Source organism: Chroicocephalus ridibundus, chromosome 6 (assembly GCF_963924245.1).
Source record: "Chroicocephalus ridibundus chromosome 6, bChrRid1.1, whole genome shotgun sequence".
NCBI classification, from domain to species: Eukaryota; Metazoa; Chordata; class Aves; order Charadriiformes; family Laridae; genus Chroicocephalus; species Chroicocephalus ridibundus.
Window position 1 is genome coordinate 70,169,746 of NC_086289.1, and position 25,138 is coordinate 70,194,883.

Here is a 25,138-nt window from a genome sequence, read left to right on the forward strand (position 1 = left end):
AGCGTGTGTGATTGCTGCACTGGTTCATCTGTTTAATTGTCTCAGTGAAAAAATAAATAAAAGGCTGATCCACGGCTAGGGGACAGGAAGAATCTTAACTAGTGACTGCATTAGTTGCTGCCAAGGCACGTATGTGTACCCTGTTGCTTTTTATATTTTCTCAGCTATAGAATGTGAGTAATAATGCTTAAATTATCTATCAGTGTTGTGTGAGCTAATTAGATAATCCTAGATAGTCCGTTGAAGATGAAATGCATAATATAAGTGTTGTATAATGCTTAGTAAGGGTCTCTGTGTCAGGTATATAGAAAGCCATGGTAACTGCAGACACGGGAGAGCTGGGAAGCATAAGGCGCTTGGGCTGGCTGCATGCAAATTGCCTTCAGTTGAGCAATAGAATAGCGCATTCACACGAATTTGTCCCATGCTGACAAGCCCTGCAGACTGGCACAACATGTAAACACTTCTGGACTAAAGCTTTTAGTCTTCTGCTGCCTAACCTACTGCTTCAAGAATCTTTGCTTTGTTACGTGTCAGAGATACTGTATGTGGCAAAGAGACGGAACTGAAATGCAAGTGCCGTTGGCTTGGTGTTTCTGGCCCAAGACACTTGGCAGCAGTGGGTCAGATGCCAAGGTAGCATGAAATTTAAAGGAAAAATAGAAGGATGGAGACATACATAAAGTGCTCCAGGAGCTGGAATTTTAATATCAGTAGATGTGTGATGAGGTAAACTGTGATAGAGTGAGAACTGTTGCTTACTGACGCAGAATAACAAAGTTTGGAGGATGGACTACTCAAAAGCATTAGTGGTAACCCTTTTTTCTATTGAGTTTACTTTCCTGTTTCCCTTGTTCCCCTGGATCTTTCTTACTGGTGTATACAGTAGCTTTATCCTCTAAAGATCTCTGAGCAGGTGGTGTCTCTATGCTAGCATAAGTAACCAACTTTTTGCCATTATTTACTAACAAAAGGGATTTAATTTGGTAACTAAGGCATGATTTATTTTTCTTTCAGAGAATTTTTGGCTGCTTGCCATGTGTTTTGCAACTGAGCAACATCATGGTACATTTTGTTTGTCACCGGTGTCAGCAAGCTCTCTTACAGTGCTTGAAATAGTTTTACCAGTTTGGGGCTTAGAGTGATTTAGATGAATAAGTCGCATCTTACTGGAAGGTCAAATAAAAGAAATACGAATTTGTACGTCTCCTTGGTGGAAAAACTAGAGAAATATGTACCAATTCCAGATCAGCATTGCTTATCAACGACAACAGGAAAATTAAAATGTAGAAGTAGGAAAGGCGTTGCTATGTCTTTGAGGTCTAACAAAACGTAGAAGCTATGATTTGTTAATCTGTTGCTGAAAGATTTCAAAAGCATAAACTCACATAATTAAATGGGTTGTTTTTTTGAAAATAGATCATTACTTCAGTGTATGTATTAGTTTGTCCGCCAGATAACTGAATTGTGCATTGAACTCCATAACTAGTGTTGGTTTTCCACACAGATTTAAAACTAAGAGCTTGCTATTCCCTTTTCTCTTGAGTTGAATCTTTTATTACTCTCACAAGGTTAACTTATTTTCTCTGAAATTTATCTTGCAGATATTAGAATCTCAAGACATGTATTTCCTTGGACTGTTGTCTTTGCTTGTTTTGCAAAGCAAAGCATTCAAGACAAGTTTTCCTGATGAAACCATTGCTGAGCTTTCTGTGAATGTTTACAATCAGCTGCGAGCTGCAAGAGAAGATGAGAATATTCTTTTCTCTCCTCTGAGCATTGCAATAGCCATGGGAATGGTAGAGCTTGGAGCCCATGGAACCACTTTGAAGGAGATTCGACATTCCTTGGGTTTTGACAGCTTAAAAAATGGTAAGACCTTTTAGTCATGTTTTACTATGGAGCTTTTTGTCTTAAAGAAACAGATGGCAATGCCTGAACAATGATGGAAGTGGCCTGGTCATGTCTGTGGATTATTAATCAGTAGGCTTTTTGGCATCCTGTTTGATGGCCTGAGCGTGCTGAAGCATGCTTCAATGGATTCTGCATAAACTAAGAGATGCTAACATACAATTCTGGCTTGGGTATCTGAATCTTAAACAATTGCAGTTAACTGTTGATCTTGGTTTCCGTCTGCAAAATAAGGATGCCTTTGCTGCTAGAGTTAGAAGAAGATTTTTAGGAACATCATTTTTAGGGATTATAATGAAATCTGAAAAGGAAAGCAGCAGTTTTAGCAATATTGCTTATAAGAAAATATGAAAATCTTTGTAATTTAACTGGAAATGTCTCTGACACAACTTGTTTGGTTCTTGTATGTAGATTCTTTATCCTAATTCTGTGTCATTAACGTTCTGTCTGCATTGCATAATGTCACATACAGATACACAAGCTGATTTAGGAAATATAAGGGTCTTGGCTGTTTCACCACGATAAGCCACGTTTTCCCATCAGCCTTTCTGAGAAACAGGATGCATTTCTTTAGCGGAGAACAATACTACCACACTGTTCCCTTTGTAGTTTGGGATGAGCCAAGTCATGTGTACGCTGTGGCGTGCAAGCACAGTCTGTTAGTGCAAGCAACTGTACTATGACTGCAAATGGAGGGGATGAGTGAAGGGCAAAAAAGGACTTTGAAGAGGCAATTTCTATAAGTTTTGATGTCGAAGTAATTGGTTTGAAACCTGAATGAAATTTCTAATTCATATTACGTACTGGACTTTAAGCCTTCGGTGAAAGGATCTTGGGGAGGAATTTCTGAATACAGCGTTCAGCAGTGCCACTGCACAGATGACGCCTCTCTGGAGACTAAGCACATTTTTAGTTCTACAGTTTGTCTCTAAAACACTGATAAATTATCCTTCAGCTATAATTGACGAAGTTAGGCAGTTGATTTGAGCTGGGCCATTCGCTGTTCTTGTGTATGAGTAGTATGCAGTGTAAATACTCTAGTGATTTCTGCTTGGAATATATCATTGCATTCAATTTTTAAGGTTTTGTTTGTTTTGTTGTGTCTTTTTTTTCTTTTTAAATTGGAAATTTCAGTTTCAGGTAGACAATGCAACAGTACAAGCTTCCTATTTTAAAGCAAACTAATCCTACTCAGGATTCCTCATTACCCAAGCAAATGATGCAGTATTACCCCACGCAGGATCCTGGAAAATTCTAGAGCTTTTTTTTTTTTTTCAGAGAGAACTCCTTAGGTTCAAAGCTTGAAGTTAATTTTTTTTTTCTTAAACAACTGGCTCTTAGGATGTAAGAAAAATTCTGTTAAGAATTTGTGGTGGCAAGACATAAAAGTGTGACTTATAAGAATTTAATTACTCTTTTGGCATTAAAAGGATTATCATTGATAGCTTTATCTGTGATGGGATCCAACTATCTTGTTAATTATGCTAATTATATGTAATAGAAAACAATAAGCTCTAAATAATATGTTCTGTCTTGTAGATTGTTCTTTCAGATCTGAAGGTGTGTGTAGGTTTAGAAAAAAAGAAAGACTCTTCTTTTTGCTGGCAGAAAAAGTCTTTGTGAATTTCCAGCAGAAAAAAAAAATGGAATAACTTTCTTTTCTGAAACACTGAATCTGTTTTTCTTTCCTCAGGTGAAGAGTTTACCTTCTTGAAGGACCTTTCTGATATGGCAACTACTGAAGATAGTCATTATGTTCTGAATATTGCTAACTCTCTCTATATACAGAATGGATTTCATATCAGTGACAAATTTCTGCAGTTGGTGAAAAAATACTTTAAAGCTGAAGTTGAGAATATAGACTTCAGCCAAAGTGCAGCTGTAGCTACCCACATCAACAAGTGGGTGGAGAATCATACAAATAGTAAGTCCATGTGATTCTTTTATATACTTCCTGCAGTAAGTGTTTGTGTTTCCAAAGTTACACAGTGTTGTTGAATTGTTGCCTTGGCTTTTATCTGTTCCATTTGAGACTAAAGTATCGCCTCCCATAAAAAGAATTCTAGTATCAGCTTTTTGTGAAATTATATTTTTTGCTTTTGCAGGCATCATCTGTCTTAAGTAATATTAGCCATTGCTAATCATATAGTAGTATGTGTCTGAATATTTTTTCCCCTGTCTTACTATCTTAAAGTACCCGTAACATTTATTGAAGCAGAATGTTTTAAAATGGTTGGCATGTGAATAGTACTTTAATAGTGATTTCAGAATTTAAAAAAAAAAAATAGATAAGTGCTATTGCTAACTGCAGAAAAATTGTTTAGAAAAGAGTTATTGGCCTGTGAGTTAGATGTGTGGAGTATTGCTGGTTCTCTGAGGAACTCATCATTCAAGGTGCCGAGAAACAGAATACTAAGCAATACAAAAGATAATTTTGAACCACAATATCAGATCCTGTAATTTAATCTTTTCCAATGTGAGGAATGTTGAGAGTGTAGCTGATTTTAGGAAGACTGTCAACGGAATTTCACAACAAAAATTTGCAGCAGAGAAGTAAGCAAAAGATTATCAATGTAAATATGCATATTCAGATGTGCACGATGTAATACTTGCTTCGCTTGTGGAATCCCAAAGATGTGACACTTTCTGAATACATGCAGAGTCCCGAAGTATGGGAATGAAGTTAGTCCCCCGTTGTAGGGATCAAAGCATAATCTCATTCTAGTTCATCTGGCACACTCCGGAGGTTGATATTTTAAGAGTAATTCAACAAGGGTCTGGCTCTAACATCAGTTGTACCGTTGTAAATTTGAAAGTACTGGAATACCCTGTAAGGAATTAACAAATCACCATGTAGTCTGAGCATTTAAGAATCCATAATGCATTATGGAAATGTATGGCACCAAAGTGGAAAAACACCTCATATGATGCTTTTATTCCATTTTGGAAATGATCTGGGTTTTTTTCCAAGGGAAAACGGCAGCTATTATATTCATAATAAATTTTGCCCTTTATCTCAAGCTACAAAAATAGAGGCAATGTAAGCGATGCAGTAGATTGCAGAGTATTTTCAGTGAAACTTGGTGTCTCTGAAGGAAAAGTAAAATTCACTTTCTTTTAGAAAGAACAGCAAGTTCTCCTGCTTAACACCTGCCACATGTGCTGACCGAGCTCATAACCATTGCCCTGGAAGGAGCTGTGCAGACCTAACAAAGGCAGCTGTGGGTCTCGTAGCATTAGGTTGCGATAGTAACAGTCCCTCAGCCTAGTCTCTGACCGCTAGATCTCATTCTCTCCTGCCTGCCAGCTCTGATGGAGGAAGCTTATTTTCTCATTAGGAAAGGGGTACAAGACAGGCAGGTTTCCAATTCCAGCATGTTAAGCACGATGGGATGCTCAGAGCAGAAAACATAACTGTCAAGGTTTCTCTGGCCAGAAAAATTCTGAACATTACATTAGTGTATTAACAAGAAGTGGCTATAAAAATATAAGGGAATATGATGTACCAAATAGAAATGGGAAAACTGGAAGTGTATTCTTTCTTAATTTTGCCTTTTTTTTCTAACCATGGAGAGTGAGTATGGCAGCATGGGTCACATCTCATTTCTAAGAATGTTCTAGATAAAATGAAGTACCAACAGCAACCCAGAAGAAATACTGCCTCACGATACACAAATTTCACACCAGTTAGTCGGTGTCATGTGCTCCAGAAAGCAAAACTAATCTGTATTTTAAACCATGGATTAAGAAGTAATAATCAGACTGATGAATGTGTTTATTTTAACACCTCGTATTACATTGTCAGTTAAAAATAGAAGTGAGCAAGAAAGCTGTCAGAAGTAGACTGTAGTTCTTCAAGAATAGTGACAAACCTGGTCAGTGCATGAAACTTAACAAACTCGAAATTATTCTGCTGAAAAGCACGCCATTTAAAATGAGCTAAAGCAGGTAACAGACTGTTTTCTGGTGATGTAAATGACTTATTGAGGAGTAGGAGCAAAGCAGCTGCCACGCTCAGCTGACATACCTCCCATGAATAGAGCAGATGCTAGATGTTTTTTCTCTTTTGCTTTTCAAGAGCTAATGTCAGTGGAACAAATGCGGAGAATTTATGTTTTGTTTTGTTTTTTTTTTTTCTCTATGATTAGTCCTTGCATTGAAGTCAGTAGGACACTACTGAAACTGAATGCTTCCTTCAAAATTTGCCCAGGTGAAGTTCCAATGGGTATACTTATACACTTTAAATTAAGCAACCAATTAAGTGCTTCTTTGGACTGGAGCCAAATTTTGTAGAATTTCTGACCTGAAGATGATGATGCTGAACTGTCTTATAGCACCAATGTAAACATTCCATATGTGACCCCTTTTCCACTTGGTTTCATTGTGGTGTGTATTTACATAGTGATCAAGACACAGTTGACTAACACGTACTCAATGGAAGGGTTTACGCACCTACACTGTGATTTAGGTTTACAAAACACTGGCAGTTTAATTTGAGATTTAATGGAACATCTGAATTGGAAATTACATGTTAGCACAGCTTTTTATTTTCTTACATTTTTCAAGCTGTCTTAAGTTTTGATTTAATGCTCAATTTGACATGCAGACTGACGGTTGGTTTTCTTCTTAGATATGATCAAAGATTTTGTGTCTTCAAGAGATTTTGGTGCTCTAACTCATTTGGCTCTCATCAACGCAATCTACTTTAAAGGCAATTGGAAATCACAGTTCAGACCTGAAAATACAAGAACTTTTTCCTTCACTAAAGATGATGAAAGTGAAGTGCAGATTCCAATGATGTACCAGCAGGGAGAGTTTTACTATGGTGAGTTGGAGCTTTAGCAATTTAAAGCTAATAATTCTTCCCTTAATAATTTTGTTGCAGTAATACTCATTTGTATTGTTGTCTGTTCTTTCACCTAGAATTTTAAATGTGGTGTTTGCCCAGTGAAGGGACTCTGATTTTGATGTCTTTTTGTAATGTGCTTGCTGATGTATTATAACTAGATGGAAGCATTTATAACGACCTCTTTCTTGATTACTTTTTTAGGTATGTGTTTGGTGCCACATGGTGGACTTCAGAATGTTTATCCATTATATCTAACCGATTTACAATCCTTGAGCTAGTCCTCCTTCTCACTAAAATATTTTTCTTGTGCTGCGCTAAATATTAAAATGAATAATGTTTTCTCATTACTGTTGTAATATCCTTAGAAGGCAAAATAGGGGTTCTTTGAACAGCAGAACTACTTTATCTTGAGCTTGAATTCCAAGTGGGTTCTACAGTGTCTAGCATTGGCAGTCTCACGATTGACAAATTATCTCTCCTGAATAAAAAAACCTCTGCCTGTTTCCATGAAAGTCTTGGCAGCCTTAATAACTTAAAACTTCCTCTGTCTAACCAATGGAAGTTAGGTAATGGGTTCAGAAATATGATTATCTACAAACTGCGTGATTGCATTAGCTTGCTTCCTTTAAGAAAGGAGCTGTAAGCCTCAAATCCTATGATGAATAAATTTTATACAGAATAGAATAAAGAGGGTCATTGTTAGTTGCAGTATCTAGTAATTACTGCCTAGTATTAGCCTTCTATTTTCCTCTTAACTCCAGTGAAGACAAAAGAAAATACTTCTAATAGCTTTTTTGGTTGTTTTTCTTTTGTAGGAGAGTTCAGTGATGGCTCCAATGAAGCGGGTGGCATCTATCAAGTTCTGGAAATACCATATGAGGGAGATGAGATTAGTATGATGATTGTTCTTTCCAGACAGGAAGTTCCACTGGTCACATTGGAACCGCTGGTCAAAGCCTCATTGATTAATGAATGGGCTAATTCTGTAAAGAAGCAAAAAGTGGAAGTGTATTTACCAAGGTGAGAATATGCTCTCATGTCAATAGACAGGGAAGGACTGCATTCGAACTGCATTCAAATTGATTGGAGTAGCAGAGTAGGTAAAACTTGAACATCTTGATCAAGTCTGCAGTTATGTAGCACCCACGTGAAGGTTGCTTTCACAAGAAAGCCCAGGGGGTGCGCAGTGCAGAACCATGGTTGTTTGAGCAGCAGATGAGCACTGCATTTGCATTTCTTTCATATGTAAGCTCCAGAAAGGAGAATTTCATCAGCAGGAATATATCCACCCTGAATGATGCTCAGAGTCTTGCAGAACTCATTAGGGATAAGTTCCATTTAGACAGGAGCCATAGAAATATTGCAAGTCTGAATTAACAGCAGCTAAAAAGTTTCATTTAGGTCCTAATTAGATTTCTATGTGCTGCTAATTTAAAAAGTTCTAATGGTGTGTGTCTGTGTAGATACAAATGGTTGAGTGTTGAGAGGTAATTCCAGTCAATTTGTGTCTTTTGTCTTTTTTTTCTTAGTTGTAATAACTGCTGGTTTCTTTTTCCTAAAAGGAGCAATAGAATAACAAGACGTTACTACCAAAAAGGATGAAACTTCTGTCAGTTCATTTGTAGACATAAGTTGTGTGTTCTCAGTGGCATATTTGCTCACACATACCACTTAGTTATCTTTCCTAGAATTCTACTTCATCTACCTTCCAATATTTTTCATGCTTGCCCTACACTTGACTTAGTAGCAGAGTTGTTTACTACTAAATGTCACTAATAATGTATAGTTGGATCATGATGTCCTTCAAGTGATTCATAATGATTTCATTGAAGTGTTTGTATAGAAATATGGCACAAGTTTGATGTGGATCACTTCTATTTATTCTACTGTCGTGGCACTGTGCAGCAGGTACATGGCAGCAGAGAAAATAAACTATAGTGAATCATTTCAATCATTAAAATAGTTCTTTGTTTTCAGGTGACATGGGGATTTGAGTCTGTTATATTTCACATGTAAAGAGCAGGGCAAGAATCCCTGCGGTTTATCAGCTTCCTTTCCAAAGCAAAGACCACATTCCAATAAGGTAACTGCAGCTGAGCACAATAAAACAAAGCTAGCCAGGATAAATTAGGTTGAGACGGACTGGTGCTGTCAGCGTGCCCTGATTCCGAATTGAGATGGAATTCCACTTCTATTTAAAACCGTTATGCTTGCAGTCAGAGTGGTGAGGGAACAGCAGCATTTTGGGGCTATTTTTCCTCTGTCTCTTAGTAAGAGTTCCTTTCTTTTTTAAGTAGCATTTTCTTTGAAAAAGAAAGGAGAGCAGGAAAGAGCTGCATTGCAGGTTTTATACAAACTGAATCTACTGTACAGTATTCCTGTGATTTGTTTGTTTGTTTGTTTTTCTCTTGGAGCTTCAGGTCCCAGGAGCTTTAGTATTAACAGTCCACTAAGATGCAGAAGAGGGGCCTTTCTCCTAGGCGGTAATTCTCCTGCAGGCTTGGGCAAACTGTACCTAGAAGCTCATGAGAAGTAAAATATGAGAATTCTTCCATCCCTTAAGCTTTCCTTTTATAACTGGAACATTTTGCAGCCTGTGTGTCAGGTGCTGCAGTTGGACATCTTCTCTCAAAGAATTCCTAGGGTGTGAGTTCCACAACAGAAGTCTATCTCCATTGATTATATAGAGAAATCTGTGAAAACTAGCTTCCAAATTTAAGAAGCTTAGGTATCTAAAGTTAAATACATGAATGACGTTGAAAACATATTAATTATGTTTGACTTGAATTAAGTTCGTAGAGGTAGTTTTGAGATTTGTTTGCTTTTAACCAAAAGCAGAGATTCCAGGATTCTGTGTAGCCAGGTTCTCAGACATGATTTGGAGGCTTAGGCTTTGCGTGGTCCTAAAACATCCTTATTTATTCCATCCTCAGGCTAGTTGTCATGGCTGTTGCTCTTATCTAAGAACCTCAAAGAACTTGGTAAACACTTGTGAATTAAGGCTATACAAAGGCAATACAGGTACAACCAGGTGCTGATTACCTTCAGTATTTTCAGATTATAAAAGATAACTGTCATGAGCTTGAAGTTCCCTACAGTAATACTGTCGTTTCCTTACAAACATTCCAAAGATCAATTGCATGCTCCCAAGGTGTTGGATTTCTATTAGGGATTCAGAGGTGATGTACAGGATTTTATCAGTGCTCTAAATAAACACTTCATAAATATTTTATGCTCTGACTCAGAAAGGCATGTTATGAAATGTGGCCTGCAGGCTCTGTCCACTGAGAAATTTAAAGCAGTGGAATAAAATTAAATTTTTATATCCTGAAAAATGCTATCCAGTTATAAAGTGAACATTTTTTAAACTTATACATTTGTAATAGGACCTGAACGACTAGCCAAAACAGAGTTAATCACAACTTTCTAATTTCTGTCTGCATTATCTGTGTGCAAATGAAATTGTGTATTATTCCTCTTAATAGCAAAGGAGAGATTTGTACAGAATTGTTAAATTATACTTTCTCATTTTCATTTTCAAATCATTGTTTCTAGCTTAACCCAGACTAAAGTGATCAACGTTTTAATCCACTTTTTGCATAGGGGTGAAACAGACCATGAATCTAATTTGCAAAGCTGTCTCTCTAACATAAATTCTCTGAAGAGCATAGGAGGAAGTAGTACCTAATAAGAGTGCTACAGTCTGCAGATCTCCTTTTAAGGATTGTTCCAGTATGCCTGACTCTCTATCATGACCTTCTTGCTTTTTTTGTACATTTAAAATATTTTAAAATTGCCTTAGACTGTTTTGAAATGATAAGTTCTTTTTTCTCAAAAAAACCCTCAACCACCCCAAAACAAACCAAAAAACCCCAACTGAACAAAACTGAAAAAACAGCCCCAAACAAAAAAACCCCAGACATTCTCTATTTTTTTTTTTTTTTTAACATGCCCTCTTGAGTCTCCTCTTTTCTCCTTTTCATGCGGAATAGGCCGGTGCAGGTTGTTCTTGAGGTACAGTCATGGAAGAGGCATAAAACTGTCCCATTGAAATACACTCTTAGCCAACTTCTGCAGCCCATGGTTAGCCCTGGATGGAAGGACCTTGCCAGAGAAAGAACCAAAACCTGTCTTGCTTTACCTGGTCAGAGCAGCTATATGGGGGGCTTTTGTTTGTTTTTGCTGTTAGTGGGGGTTTTTTGTTGCTTGCTTGTTTGTTTTCAGGCTATTAAATCCTGCAGGCTAGTTCTAGCACCTCAGGAGAACCTAGTTGAAATTCCAATCAAAATGTTGGAATTGACATCAGCTGGCAGCTTTGTACTGTGGGCTGCTTGCTAGGGTAGAAGAGTGATTCGGATCCTGAGGGCTTGTCCTCCAAGCAAGAATATTGTTGATTTCAAGCAATGGAACTATTCCTTTGTTTGCTTCTTGTTCTGCAGAATGTAATACTGAAAACCTGGAATTGCGTGCTTTCGCTCATTCAGAACTCTTAGTAATTTTTGAAATTATAGCCTTTGGGATGAATCACGCTAGGCTCTAGTTCACTTCTCTGTTGTGTAACTAGAAAGCGTACCCTAATCCTTCTTGATTCTGTGGATCCTGAGTGTCTAAGAACATAATGAAAAATTCAGCATTTCAGAAGGGTTCATACGAGACGAAGCCATCTTTTCTTGTCTTGAAAGTCTGTAAAATAGAGGAAAGATGGCCTGATGTGGTATGTTAAAGTTAATGCTCTAACCAAAACCTAAAGGTTCAGATACATGACCTAAGGAGATTATTGATGACATAAATACATCATTTTAATTAATGCTTGTATAAGTTTTAAATTTCATTAAAATGTCATCGTTCTCTGCTTAAACTTCCCAGACAACTGTTACTTTCTCAATCTAATTCTGCTTCCTAAGCATCTTATTCTATTCTTCATTTCATGTGGGAGAGATCCAAAAGGGTGGAAATCAAGGGAAGTATTTTTGTTCAGCTGTTTGGACTGCTTTTTACATGTAGGAAGCAGAGCGACTTTGCAAGTGAACATTATAAAAATAAATGTTGCTAACTCCTGTTTTTGCTTCTCCTTGACTTTGGCTAGCAACTGACAGGCAGTCACTATCATTTATTAATATATTTCAGCTCAGTGCTTTCTAAGGAGGTCTGTAGAAGCATATATCCATGAACACGTGTTGTGAACCTTCTAGAATTGCTTGAGTACAGAAGCTTTCCTCTGGACTCAGCAGACCAGTCTTTCCGTTCTGGTCCTATGGTGAAAATACCTCATTGTTTCTTCAGTGTCTGAGCTTTCTCAGACTTCCTTTTGTGGTTTTTAATGTTCCTGGTTGCAACTACTCCATGACTTCTGATACTGAAGTATTGAAATTGATTTTCAATAGTATTTTGAGCATCATAAACGCCTTAAAGATGGTGGAAAAAAAAAAAAAACAGGAGCATCTGGTTCATTATATGCGACAAACACTGCAAATAACCATGTGTCAGGGCTGGTATCATGTAGCTTGGCATTTCCAAAGTCTGGAGGTACAGCAAATGCCTGGCTGGGGAAATGAGATTGAATGTCTCTTCTGTGTTCTAGGTTGTCAGCTTTGATTTTGAATACTTACATCACTAAGGAACACAAAGAAATCCAAATATGACTAGAGGATAACTCATACCAAATGTTTACATCGGTTCGCATCGCCTGAAGTTATATTTCAAAGAGTAAAGCAGCCTTATTATTTTTCAGAAGAGGCTAGTTTTGATGAGCTAAAATAATTGAAATGTCGTTAATAGCTTAGCTGTAACTCTCACTGCTCTTCAGCAGATAGTAGCAGAGATACTATTTTGAATAGTGGTTTAGAGTGGGTTTTATCATATGAAAAAACTAAAAGGGGAAGAAGGGAAGTAATTAGTTTTATTTTTGTAAAGGGATAGTTTGGTATTTATACAGCTGATATGATATTTTCGGTCTACTTTGTCATAAAAAGGAGGAACTCGCTTCTATAGATATTGTAGAGACCTTCACTCATCCACCTGGTCAGTATTTGCCTTTCCAGAGGTTTGAGTCCGGGGTATAACCTCTATCAGTAAATAAGGGGCTGCTGCTACCATTCATGTACGTGTTCTTTAGCAGTATAACCAATCAACCTGTTTGCCTTTTCTTTTTTCAGATGCATAGTCAGCTGGGCCTTTACAGGTTTATTTTGTTTTTCAAAAACATCTGCCAAACCTCTTCCTTGTTTAGTATGCAAAAGCATCTTTTTGTCATGCTTGCTTTCTGGGTCATGATTCATTGCTCAGCAGATACGTGTGTTTTCTGTCTAGCGGTCCAGAGAGTTAAACCCACCTAATTTCCATTTATATCTTACAGTCATTCTCTGCAGTTGGAAAAAATGCTTGTTTGCAGTTATTTTTCCTATTTGTGACCTCAGATTCTGTTTTTCATGCAGACTTTTCTTGCTAGTGTCCTATCCTGATACTCTTTACTAGTTTGACATTGCTACTTAATAGCCAATTTATCTTGAAAACTTGATACCCTTAATACTAATTGTGGTGAAATAAAAGCCAAAAAAGGAAAAATGCACCACTGATTTTTTTATAAGATGCATTTTAACATTAATTTGCCTTTTCTGCATGTTTGTAAGATAGGTACAGTTGGATGTATTTTTACAAAATGTTTTAATATAGTTTTATTGTAGAAGGAAGTATTTCTGGGTTTATTCAGTGTGCACAGACAGAACCTCTGTGCTGTTTAACTCTAGTGAACTTTGGCATCGGCAATCAATTCGTGATTCATCTTTCTTAGGGCTTTTACCTAAGTCACTAAAATAGATCTGGACTTAGATTACAAGCGTGTAGTGAGGTTAAACTAGTCTCCAGTTTGGGAGCCTGTAAGCCATTGGGAAATTTGAATGAACGAGCAACTTGCAGTTCTGTCTCTTAGCTTAAAGTTAAAATTGTGCAGAAGGTCTTGAGAGCTCCTTGCCTATGGTTTTTGACTAGTGTGGGTGTCCACAGCTTTCTAAGAGGAAAGTGAGCAATGATTCCTCTTGAAGAAGAAAGCCAACAGGACACACTTCCATTTCCTACAGTCCTGTTGGCTGTATGCAGGTTATCTCATCTGCGTACCTACATCTCATTCATTAAGTTAATGCCATCTTTTCTTTCCTTTTTTAAATGCTGCCACACTGACTGATGTATAAAATGCTGGAACACCATAAGCTTCCTCCAGTACATAAATGTTTGTTGGTCTCTTCTGATTCTTTTGAGAACTGCCAAAACAATAAAATCACAAGAATCAGTTCTTGTGTTTTTATTACAGGCATATCCTGGAATTCATCTGGGCTGTCGTGTCACTGGTGATTTATCGATCCTGAACTATCTCCAGATCTTATTTTAATTTTGCATAAAATTCTTCTCTGGGTAATGACTAATATCTATTCCATCATAGATTTTTGGCTTCTTAGGGCGTTTCTATATTCATTATGAATGTAGATTGTGTACTGGATTTTTCTCATTCTGTGTAAATGTTGTAAAGGAGGAAGATCCATTTGACTTCTATCCAGTTGTCTTTTGATATCCAGATTATTCTCTTTCAAGCTGCTAAGGCTTGGTCGTGCCGAGGTATCATACATTTCATCTCTTGGTCAGCTGTTCTCTGCTCAGAGTTCTGACCTATACTGTCTTCTGAAAAGAACATGTTCCTCCACGTAGTTGAGGAAGTTTAGTCCTGAAAAAGAATTATTACAAGAAATTGCAGAGAAGCACATTTGATTTTGTTTTTGGTTGTAGCACAGGTAAGACCCATCACCAATGACTGCGCTGTAATCGCAGAGCTGTTTACGACTGACTGACTTGCTGGAGAAACTAACAGCACCTTATGGACTATATATTTTGTGTTGTATAGTTATAACCAGTCACTGTCAGTGTAATTTAAATCACTAACAGTTTGTTTGGTCGTTCTACAGAGAGCCCATAAGTCACCTATAACAAACATTTATAATTAGTCTCTTGTGTTTGTCTGTAGACTTCTGGTATTTTCTTGTTGGGGCTGTCATTCTTAGTATTATTCTGACATGTTTCTTTGTTTCTGGCCATACATAAAGGATCTGAGTCTTTTTTGTCTTACTGACACCAAGCATAACGTTTAGAATGTTTGAAAAGAAGTCTTTGTAAATGGAACAAGCTTTTGCCCAAAGTCTTGCCCTCAGGATAAATTTCAATTTGTCCTTCCAGCATGGGGATGTACCCTAGAACATGGCTTTGCAAGCTAACCCTGAAATTCTACCAGGTTGTACTCACGTGTGCGTTTGCGCTAACAACTATTTGTTTTCCCTGTTGTTTACTTACAATCAAAACCCAATTAAAATTTTACCACCAATTTTGCCATCTAAATGGAGCATCTTTCTCACTTCCCTATTACTTCTTTGCCAACAGCTGTCTGAAATTTGTGATGTCCTTTGCCCTATTTCTTACTCTAGTATGTGTACAATTAAATTCAGTTTTTATAGTGAACCTTCTGTATAAAAAGGAAGCATTTACATCAGCTACTGCATAATTTTGCACTGAGGTTTTATGGTTAGACTGTATATAGCATTAGCATATTTTTGTTTGCTTCTGCATTAGGGAAAAAAATCCAGCTGTGCAGGTAAACTAATTTGTTAGTAAGCGTTTGCGTAGAAGGTGTCACTATGCCATACTATTAGTGCCGGATCTCCTACCTTGTATTATTTCCCTCAGTGTTTCAATTGTCATTATCTAGAAATTTTAACCTTCTAATAACAACAAGTACCGCTTACATTGTGGGCTTTCTGTAATTTTCTATTATGTTCTCCAGGTTCACAGTAGAACAGGAAATTGATCTGAAAGATGTCTGGAGAGGTCTCGGAATTACAGAGCTGTTCAGCAGTAGCGCTGACCTCACTGGGATGTCTGGTAAGGGCTTCTTGTGTTGTCTCTCAAGGTATGCGGGGAAGTACCAAAATCACCTAAAGATAACCGAGAATATCTTCAGAGTGATTTTTATGGAGGAAAAAACCCAATCTGCTGGCAGTTTTTTGATCCTTTGGGATTTTTGCATAATGTAAGAACGTGCTCACTGTAGGAGCAGATGGGGCAGGGGACAAATCCATCAGGGGGTGTGTGTGGGGTGGGGAATTTTTGGCCTGTGAAAGTTCACTCAGTATTTCAGAATTGGATCGCGTTAGAAATGTAGGGAAAGTGTAATACTATGCAAGAGGCAGATCCACGTTAGAGCAATATATGGCTTCAGTGCCTTGATGGCAAATGGGGTTCGCACATCAAGGGAGTTGTCATCTTTTATCTCCAGAGGCTATTTGTTCACAGCATTAAGAGCATTAAGCTGTTGTACAATTAGTCATCTCCCCAGATACCTGCTGTATAGAAGCAGCACAGGAAAGAGAGTTCTGAGATAAAAGCAATTCAGTCACATATGCTGCTTGCGTATTTCAGTACACTGTCAACAGTTTATTTTCAGAAGTTAAAATATCCAATCCATTTAGAAATTCAGGTGGAAATGAGAGATTTCTGCTTTTAATGCTTCCTAAAAGGTATTGAACTCGCACAAAATAGAAGTTGAGTCATCTTTGCCTGAGAAATTTGTTTCACTTTTGTGTAAAAGTAGCTGCACAAGCAGTGTATTTAGCATGGTCTAGACCTGAATTTTGGCAAACACAGTTGTTCTCTATCTAGAAGCATGCCCCAGTGTGAGATTACTGTGATTACTCTTGTAATTTATGCTTATATACTGCTCCCTATATGTTGTTTGGTTGTTTTGGTTTTTTTTTTTGCTGTGTGGGTTACTGCCTAATCAGCCAGGTGGATCCTTAGCTGATGGGAAATACCTGTTCTTAATTGTCTGTCTCTGGAAGCAATCACACCTGTGTGACTTATTCAAAATAGTGGTTATGAAGGTGAACCTTCCTCTAAAATTTACAGCAGAAATGTTTGTGATTTTCATATCCTTTTCACTTTTGAAATGTTGTTTGTAGTGTATCGTGTAGCTTATTCCACTGTTCTGCTGCTTTCACTTTTCCAGTGAAATTGTAGGAAAAGCTAAAGTTAGCCAATGGGAAAAGAATTTGAATAAATGAAAAATCCTTCTTTTAAAAAAATACCACTTTTCTCACAGAAAAACATCTTCAATTTCTCTGCCACCCCAAAGAAAAGTAAGCTTTCCAGTAAGTTCTGGTCTATGTATAGAAAAGTGTTTACTTGAGGAAAAGGTACTAAGGAGAATGGAAAATACACGGGGGAGACTGAACCACAAAGGTTGCGCTTGGCTCTTAGTTTCATGTAAAATTCGCCTATATATCAGAGACTAATTCTGTAGCCGAGAGTTTAGCAGAAAGATTGGAACGTGTTTGTGTTTTAATCCATGTGACTAATGACTCGTTTAAAGTTTTACATTTTTGACAATTGTACTGTACAAAATCAAAATACCATGTTTTGCATGGCTGAATTAACTCCTCTGCCATTTAAAGATTAACTTGTTTATTAAGTAATGTACAGCAGTATACAGAGAGAATTCATGAGTTTTACTTATAGCATTCTTGCTTTTCATTTAAAAGGCCATGTGCCACCAGGTGATAAAAAGGTCATTCAGTAAATTAAGAATAAGAAAATGTTTTTAATGTCTTCAGTGAAAACCCTACTGTTGATGCTATGGAGATGAAACTTTAAGTAGTTAAAATACAAAATATATTTCCTGTATCTAATTTTCACAATGTAAAATGGGAAGGGGGGAGGAAGGGGGGGGGTAAAAGTCATAAAGATGTTGAAGTGTGCATTTGCAATTACCCGAATAGTATGTCAGATAACAGGGAAGTTGAATCCAGAAGCTTATGTGCGTCTTCAGCATCAGCCCTCTGGAAAATTTGTCACTTCGTGAAACCTTAAATGCAGATACTTGAACAAAAAGTTTGTCTGGACACTTTTAATTTAGGAAGATGCAAATCATAAAAGAAAATCTAAGCAGATTTTTTTGAGAAATTCTGTTGCATTTAAAAATACTCTCCTCCCCCTCTTCTGTTGCTCTTGCCTTTGGATTATTGTCAAGGAAAGCCTTCTGCAATTTCAACAACAACCCTAATCCTGTAATCAGATCCAGGCACAGATTGTTGAGTTCAGTGAAATTCTATGTGGGCTTAGTGGATATAACTCAAATTGCAGGATTACAGACTTATTTTTCAATATTTAGAATTTTTTGCTTTTTGCACTCAATCTGAAAAATGGAAATGGATGAGTCAACTTTACCTTCTGGTGTGTCTGGATTATGAGCAGCCAAAGAGAAAGTATTAATCCAGATGCACATCTGAAATGTTACTGTCTTGCAGAAATTAAGTTCTTTGTCAATTAACACAAATGAGTAGGAGTACATTCCTATTTGGCTGTCTAGTTGCATGTATTCTGACTCTCACTTTTTCAGCAAAAGACTTTGACAGCTTTTACTTGAATCTGTGATTCCACCAAGAGTTCAAAATAATCTTGAAACAACTTGTGGTATTTGGAATTTTATCATTTACACAGCCTGTAAACTTGCTACTTGAGTATTTTGACACCACTTAGGATTTACCCTTGAACTAATTTCAATACTAAAATTCTCCTTCTCTTTCAAGTGATTATAAGATTCCTTACTGTTGTATAATGCCTTAAATGGCAACTGCTTTTAACCTCAGGGTGACCGGCATTTCAGTTAGCAGTGAAGTAATCTTAATGACTTACTTTCACAATGTAAAGTAGTCAGAAGAGCACCAGTCCAGTAAATAGTTCTTCGAAGTCTTGCCCAAGGTAGGTATAAATTTTCTGGGACAACCTAAGCTAGAAAAGACAATAAACCTGCATGCTTTTTTAAAACGAGACTTGCAGAGCAACCAGTTGGCAGCTATGAGTAGGAGTTTGCAAGCATATGGAGTGTAATGGCAAATGAAATGTGATGCTAACGGAGTCATGTACATTAGAAGCAAGTCTCAGATTACTCCCACACATTAATGGGTATCTAGGGTCCTGCGGAAAGCTTAAACTTTGATACTAAATCTCCGTGGAACTCTTCTGAGATGCTAACAATCAAATTGTGTTGGTTCTTATGAAAATCCAGGTTTCTGGGGAGGAATAACCCCATGTACCAGTATAGGTTGGGAGCTGACCTGCTGGAGAGCAGCTCGGTGGAAAGAGACCTGGGAGTCCTGGTGGACAACAGGATGACCATGAGCCAGCAATGTGCCCTCGTGGCCAAGAAGGCCAATAGCATCTTGGGGTGCATCAAGAAGAGTGTGGCCAGCAGGTTGAGGGAAGTCATCCTCCCCCTCTACTCTGCCTTGGTGAGGCCGCACCTGGAGTACTGTGTCCAGTTCTGGGCTCCCCGGTTCAAGAGGGACAGGGAACTGCTGGAGAGGGTGCAGCAAAGGGCTGCCAAGATGATGAGGGGACTGGAACACCACTCTTAAGAAGAAAGGCTGAGGGATTTGGGTCTCTTCAGTATGGAAAAAAGATGACTGAGGGGGTCCTTATCAACGCTTATCAATACTGAAAGGGTGGGTGTCAGGAGGATGGGGCCAGGCTCTTTTCAGTGGTGCCCGGGGACAGGACAAGAGGTAATGGGCACAAACTTGAGCATAGGAAGTTCCACCTAAACATGAGGAGGAACTTCTTTCCTTTGAGGGTGGCAGAGCCCTGGCACAGGCTGCCCAGAGAGGTGGTGGAGTCTCCATCTCTGGAGACATTCAAAACCCACTTGGACGTGTTCCTGTGCAGCCTGCTCTGGATGACCCTGCTCTGGCAGGAGGGTTGGACTAGATTGGTTGGACTAGATGATCTCCAGAGGTCCCTTCCAACCCTATGAGTCTATACTACATTGGTCTATAGTATATAGACCAAACCCCATATAGTCTATACTACATGACAGAATAAAGTCATTCTGTATATTCTGTGGTTTAGAAACTTGGTTTAGGGTATGAGGCATGTGCTGGGTGAGAGGATCTTTTTCATTGTAAGTTGTGCTGTAGTTTTCATCTGAAAGGCTTCTTGTATCTTGTTCTGAAGCAACAATGATACTATAGCTGGAGCAGTGTGCTAGACTAATTGGGCGTACTGGCCTCATCTGCAGTGGTGCTTCTTCTATTCCTGTCAATTTAACAAAATATTGTTGGGCTTTTTTAATACTCAGTTCTGGAATACGTTTACAAGTAGGCCTACTATTATACCAGATGGTAAACGTTAACAATGTTTATGCTGTCTGAATTATGGTCTATAAGCTCATCAGATGGGAGACCCATCTTCTAAGGTGTGAAGCACCAGAAATATACCTGGGAGTACCATAAGCACTACCACACTATACAAAGTAAAGTATTCAGGGCAAAAATACAGAGTATTGCCATGAATATTACAGGTTACAGGAGCAGGCTTAAGTGCTGTAATAAAAACAAAAATGTGATCAAAATATGCGATTAGGCTAAGTGGGTGTTTCTTTGTCTCTTATTAAATATAAAAAAATTATTTGGGTTTAAGATAAGGAACTACAAACCAGCATTTTTCTCTAAAGGCTGCAAAATTATTGTTTTCTTTTGGTGTGTGTTGTATAGCTCAAATGCTCAATAGAGCTTTGAGGTGGTCTCAAGCAAGGATAGCAAAATACAGCTGCCTGGAAGGTAGAATTGGCAGAAGTGACCAATAAACTTACCAAGAATCCTGTTAACTGACGTTACAAAGGCGGCACACACATAATATGAGACACTACACACACAACAGGAATTGTTGGATGCAGGAGTTGTGCGTGGATCTGATACTCTTTTTGCCTTGGGTATCTATCCATTATCGCATATGTAAATGTTCATGCACATCCAGTGTTTGTTCTAAAACCTTTTTTGAAAACTGGAGTCTAATGGGTCCATAATGGAATGGAAGCTTTAGGGGATGATTATTTAACACTTGATTGTAGTATTTAGTTAGCTTGTGATTTATTTTTTACAGGTAAAGCTTGAGGCTTAAAGGTGATGCTAGTGTCAGAATGCAGCCACGTTGTGTTTTCAGGTGGCCTTTCTGTTAACAGTTAAGGAGACAAAAGCTGTGAGAATTGTGCGTAGCTTCCAGGTGGTGCTGTGTGTCCCATGTTTTAAAGTAACACTGTGGAAACTTCATCCTGGCTTTCAAGGGAGTATTACTGAAGGCTTGGAAGTGAAGCCTAGAACTAGTACAATATTTAGTAGTCTAGTATGTTCTACTACAGACAATCCCAAAGGAAATGATTTGGGGCTTTTGTTGATGAGATTTAAGTTAAGCAGCCGACCTAGGAGGTTTACTTCAGTTCTGAGTGTGTGTAGCAGTTAATGAGACCTGCTGGGGAAAGACATTTCAAACTAATGTCTCTTGTGGTTTTGGCTTGCATTAGTATTAGAACTAGCGGCTGTCAGTTCAGAACCAAAATAAATGGGTAACAATTAGATGAATAGTCACAAGCTTTCCCTCCTTAGTCAGCCTTCAGCTAGAGTTTTGGTGTTGAACCGAACACCAGGGTCAGAAGAATCAGAAATACAACATGGTATAGCTGTCTCACTGGGGTGGTTAGATCAGATTCTCATGGTTGTGTATCTCCCTGTTGAGAAAGCTTTTATTCCTTTAACTGCTGGTTGTGCTCTGTCATTACTGTGGATTTTATGCAGGTACAATAAATGTATATCGAATCCTTGTTGTGTCTTTCTGATGAAACTTAATCAAACAGATTAAATGGTGTTGTGTGTCTTGCTTCCTCCAAGGTGCTGGCTATTCCAGTAGGTCTGGTCATTTAGCCACAGAAGAAAAGTAACGAAACATCTGCTGACTTAAGCAGGAGTAGGCTTAAGAAGGATCAAAATTAAAATACTGACAAAGAAGGGTGGAAAAGAAACAAGACTGAGAAAACCTAGTTCCATGGTGGTTTTTTGCAATAAATATTTATCTTCAGCTTCTTTGAAATATAGAGACAAGAAGAAAGAAATATAAAGACAAGAGGAAAGAAAATACACAATTTTCCTGGTTGCATTCAAAACCTTGTGTTCAAGGATTGTCTTTTGCTCTGTCTGGTATACAGGTGCTCTGTGCAGTGCCAAGCTGTTCTAATACCCACAGTGTAGGAGAGTACTCCAAATTTAAGCGAGGTAAACGGTGCTATTAAAGGTATCGTCAGGAGGCATTTTAATGCAACTCCTATGCACAAAGCTCTTATCCTTCCCCAGTCGGTATAGAAGGTGGACGGTAGTGTTAGGGGTTTTGGTGGTGCTTGGGTTTTTTTTAAATACTTCAATCTTACTGTTGAGCCATTTGAAATATGTTTCCTTTTCCTCTCCAGATAACAAAGAACTTTACCTTGCAAAGGCATTTCACAAGGCATTTCTAGAAGTTAATGAGGAAGGATCAGAAGCTGCTGCTGCCTCAGGTACCTGACTAAATCAAATATCTGGTTATTCTGTGTTAATTAATTCTTTAAAACTGACTTACTGTAGAGCCAGGAAAGCTAAATAGCACATAACATGAAGACGCAGCATAGCAAGTATACTGCTTTGCAGAAGAGAATTTTGGAAACTAAAGGTGTTAGCATTTTTTTTTTTAACATGGTGTTTTCACAAAGAATTTTGAGCATCCTGTGGAAAACCTCTTCTTTACTTTGCTTCTGATTGTCAGGAGGGTACAGACTGCAATTTATACTTTCTTTATGGAACTTAAGCATTTGTAATTTTTGATCTGCTAATTGAGATGGTCAGAGGCATTTGACCCAGAATAGTTAGAAGGAGCTGAGAGTTGTTGCAGTTTAATTTTAATAAGCTTGTATACGGAGATGCAAGATGGAAAGTGCTAAATGCAAAACCATAGCTGGCCACTATTAATGCTAGGAGGCCAGTGGGTTGGTTTAGGTGGCTATCACATGCTTTTCCTTAAAATAAGTTAGTTAGTTGCCAATATGTATCAGTAAGTGATTTCTAATTGCCACTACTTGTACCAGCCTTTGAGGAAAGGAAGAATGACTTCCCTGGTCATTAATATCGGGACCCGGGTTGAATTGTCACATTAATATGGACAGAGATTACTGGCATGCATGAGTCTTTATTAACAGTGCAGTGAAAATGTAAAAGCAAATGAAACACTGAGAAATAATAACAACATCCTGGAGAAATCCATGTATCTCCAAATAAAAATAACAGAGAGTCAAATTCTCCCTGATTTCCAGTTAATTTTACTTTCAGCCTCTGTATTATTTAAAGACTGAAGCTAAAAGCTGCAAGATCAGCCCATTTAGTTGTTGCATATTCCATAGTTATTCAAGGTTACCTTTTGCTATCCACTGCAGGCTTGGAGCTGCTTAAAACAGGTCAGCAGTGCTGTCTAGTGTAATGCATTTTCTTTCTACAAGTGAGCAGGAGTCATAACTGCTCTTAAGGTTCTGGGCCTTATAATTTATAAGCCGCTCGCTCAGCCTGGGAAATTGTGCCACTCTTCCTTGTTAATCATTCTTAGAGCATAAATAGGTGTGCAATTACGCTGTAGATCTCTTTCATTTTCAGTTAGATTTTTCATGCTATTTCTTGGTGACACTTAGATCTGAGAGTGTGGGACTTTAGTGTCTGCTCATGTGCTTCACAAGTATCTCTGCTATCATGAAGAGGAGGAGAATGTGCAGTGATATTTAACAAGTTGCCTGTGTTCTTTTTCCTTTAGGAATGATTGCCATTAGCAGAATGGCAGTGCTGTATCCCCAGGTTATAGTTGATCATCCCTTTTTCTTTTTGGTCAGAAACAGAAGAACAGGTGAGAATATTACAAACTCTTCCATGTTTTTCACAGTACATCGTCAAGTATACAAAAGAAAATTGTCTGTTTTCATCAGTGAACTGGCATGATATTATGAACTTTCCTTAATTTGTCTTAAAATACCTAATATTGAAAGACTGACCTTTTCTATATCCCCTTAATGTTTCTCCAAGTAAGACACCAAAATCTGACATAATCCTGAAAAATATCCAAAATTACATGATTAAAAACCCTGGGGAAGAAAAAGTCACCGTTTTTCTTCAGAGAACACAGTGTTACGGCCCTGAATATCCATAATCACTGCATTCCGTAAGAGCTTGGCTGTAGTAAGACCAGTGAGATATGTTCCCGGTACCGAATGATTTGCATAACAGACATATATTAGAGCTATGAATAATTCTGTTGTGCTCTTGAAGTGTTCTGTGGCAGGCAAGGGATGAGAGCAGCACTCGCTAGCAAAATGGGCAATGACTAAGGAATTCCTTAGTTTCATATTTGTAATATGTCTTAATGATGTGGATGTGACTGGGTGACAAAACATTACTGTGCACCCACGTATGGGTGTCTGTGTTGTGGTATCTTACGTGATCTATGAGCAAACTCTGATAGGTGCAGTCTGACAGGTTTTTTGTGTATTTGAGATCCCCATCCATAGGTATCGGTGTTTATTTAACCATTTAGATTGCAGTAATGCTTACAGTCCAGCTAGGTAGGATCGCTTGTGTGCAAGGCATGATATAAACTCTTAGCGTTTTTTTTAATGAAAACTAAGTTGAGTATCTTTGCTGTTGTAGACATATAATTAGGCAAAAATGCATCTGTAAGAGGGTATCTGACCTTTTCCCTACTCAATATACAAAAATCTCCCTGAAAAGTTTCAGTCAGAAGAGAGTAGAGCTTGATAGCACTTTTTAATGTTGCATGGGCCTTGTTGTTGCATGAAGAAAGAGGAATTGCCAACAGCTATAGTCAAAGCTTGAAAGCTCGTTACTAATCTAGAAATCTAAAGTTGGAAACATTTTGGAAAAAAAAAAATCTATGATGGTTACCCTTCTCAAGAATATCCTAAGTGCTCATGATTGATTACTGTGTTTAAACAGGTTAGGTAGAAATGTATGAAATGGGAAAGATGGGAATGGTGACTAAATGGTGTAGGGGAGCAGTATTCATATAGAGGGTTTGTTGTGGGTTGCATGCTCTAATGTGGAGAAAAGCTGTGAACTCAAAGTACTTATCTGTTAATAATCGTTAACTGATTGGTGTGGAGCTTCTGGGGCTCACTTTCAATTCTGTGAGGAACATTGTCCAGCAGCACAGGCATGTGAACATCAGAAGAGATGGTGAAGGTTACTCTGGTTAGGTGTTCAAGCTCCAGTTAAGGTTAGCTGCCACTTTTGGAACCTGACAGCCTAGAAACCAGTACTGTGTCATAACCACTTGGCACCAGTGGCAGTACTTCATGGGCCTTCATCAGAAGCATTGAAATGAAAGTGAACCTTTGTGTTGATTTCTGGTGGATTTTCAATCAAGCCTTCAGAACAAGCAGAGGGGCACTGAAATGCAGAGGATTTCACTGTTGTTCTTCATACTGTATCA

The 25,138-nt window shown here is 38.0% G+C and overlaps 1 protein-coding gene across 2 annotated transcripts in view; it reads left to right on the forward strand.

Annotated features, from left to right (window-relative positions):
- The window catches only part of SERPINI1 (serpin family I member 1), a 48,468-nt gene that overhangs the window by 20,337 nt on the left and 2,993 nt on the right, over positions 1-25,138 (forward strand). For both annotated transcript variants that reach the window (XM_063338817.1, XM_063338819.1), the window contains exons 2-8: positions 1,605-1,872; positions 3,605-3,835; positions 6,542-6,736; positions 7,576-7,780; positions 15,582-15,679; positions 22,086-22,172; positions 23,450-23,539. In XM_063338817.1, coding sequence (XP_063194887.1) covers positions 1,623-1,872; positions 3,605-3,835; positions 6,542-6,736; positions 7,576-7,780; positions 15,582-15,679; positions 22,086-22,172; positions 23,450-23,539 — 1,156 coding nt within the window. In that variant the 5' untranslated portion in view covers positions 1,605-1,622. The remainder of the gene's footprint in view (positions 1-1,604; positions 1,873-3,604; positions 3,836-6,541; positions 6,737-7,575; positions 7,781-15,581; positions 15,680-22,085; positions 22,173-23,449; positions 23,540-25,138) is intronic.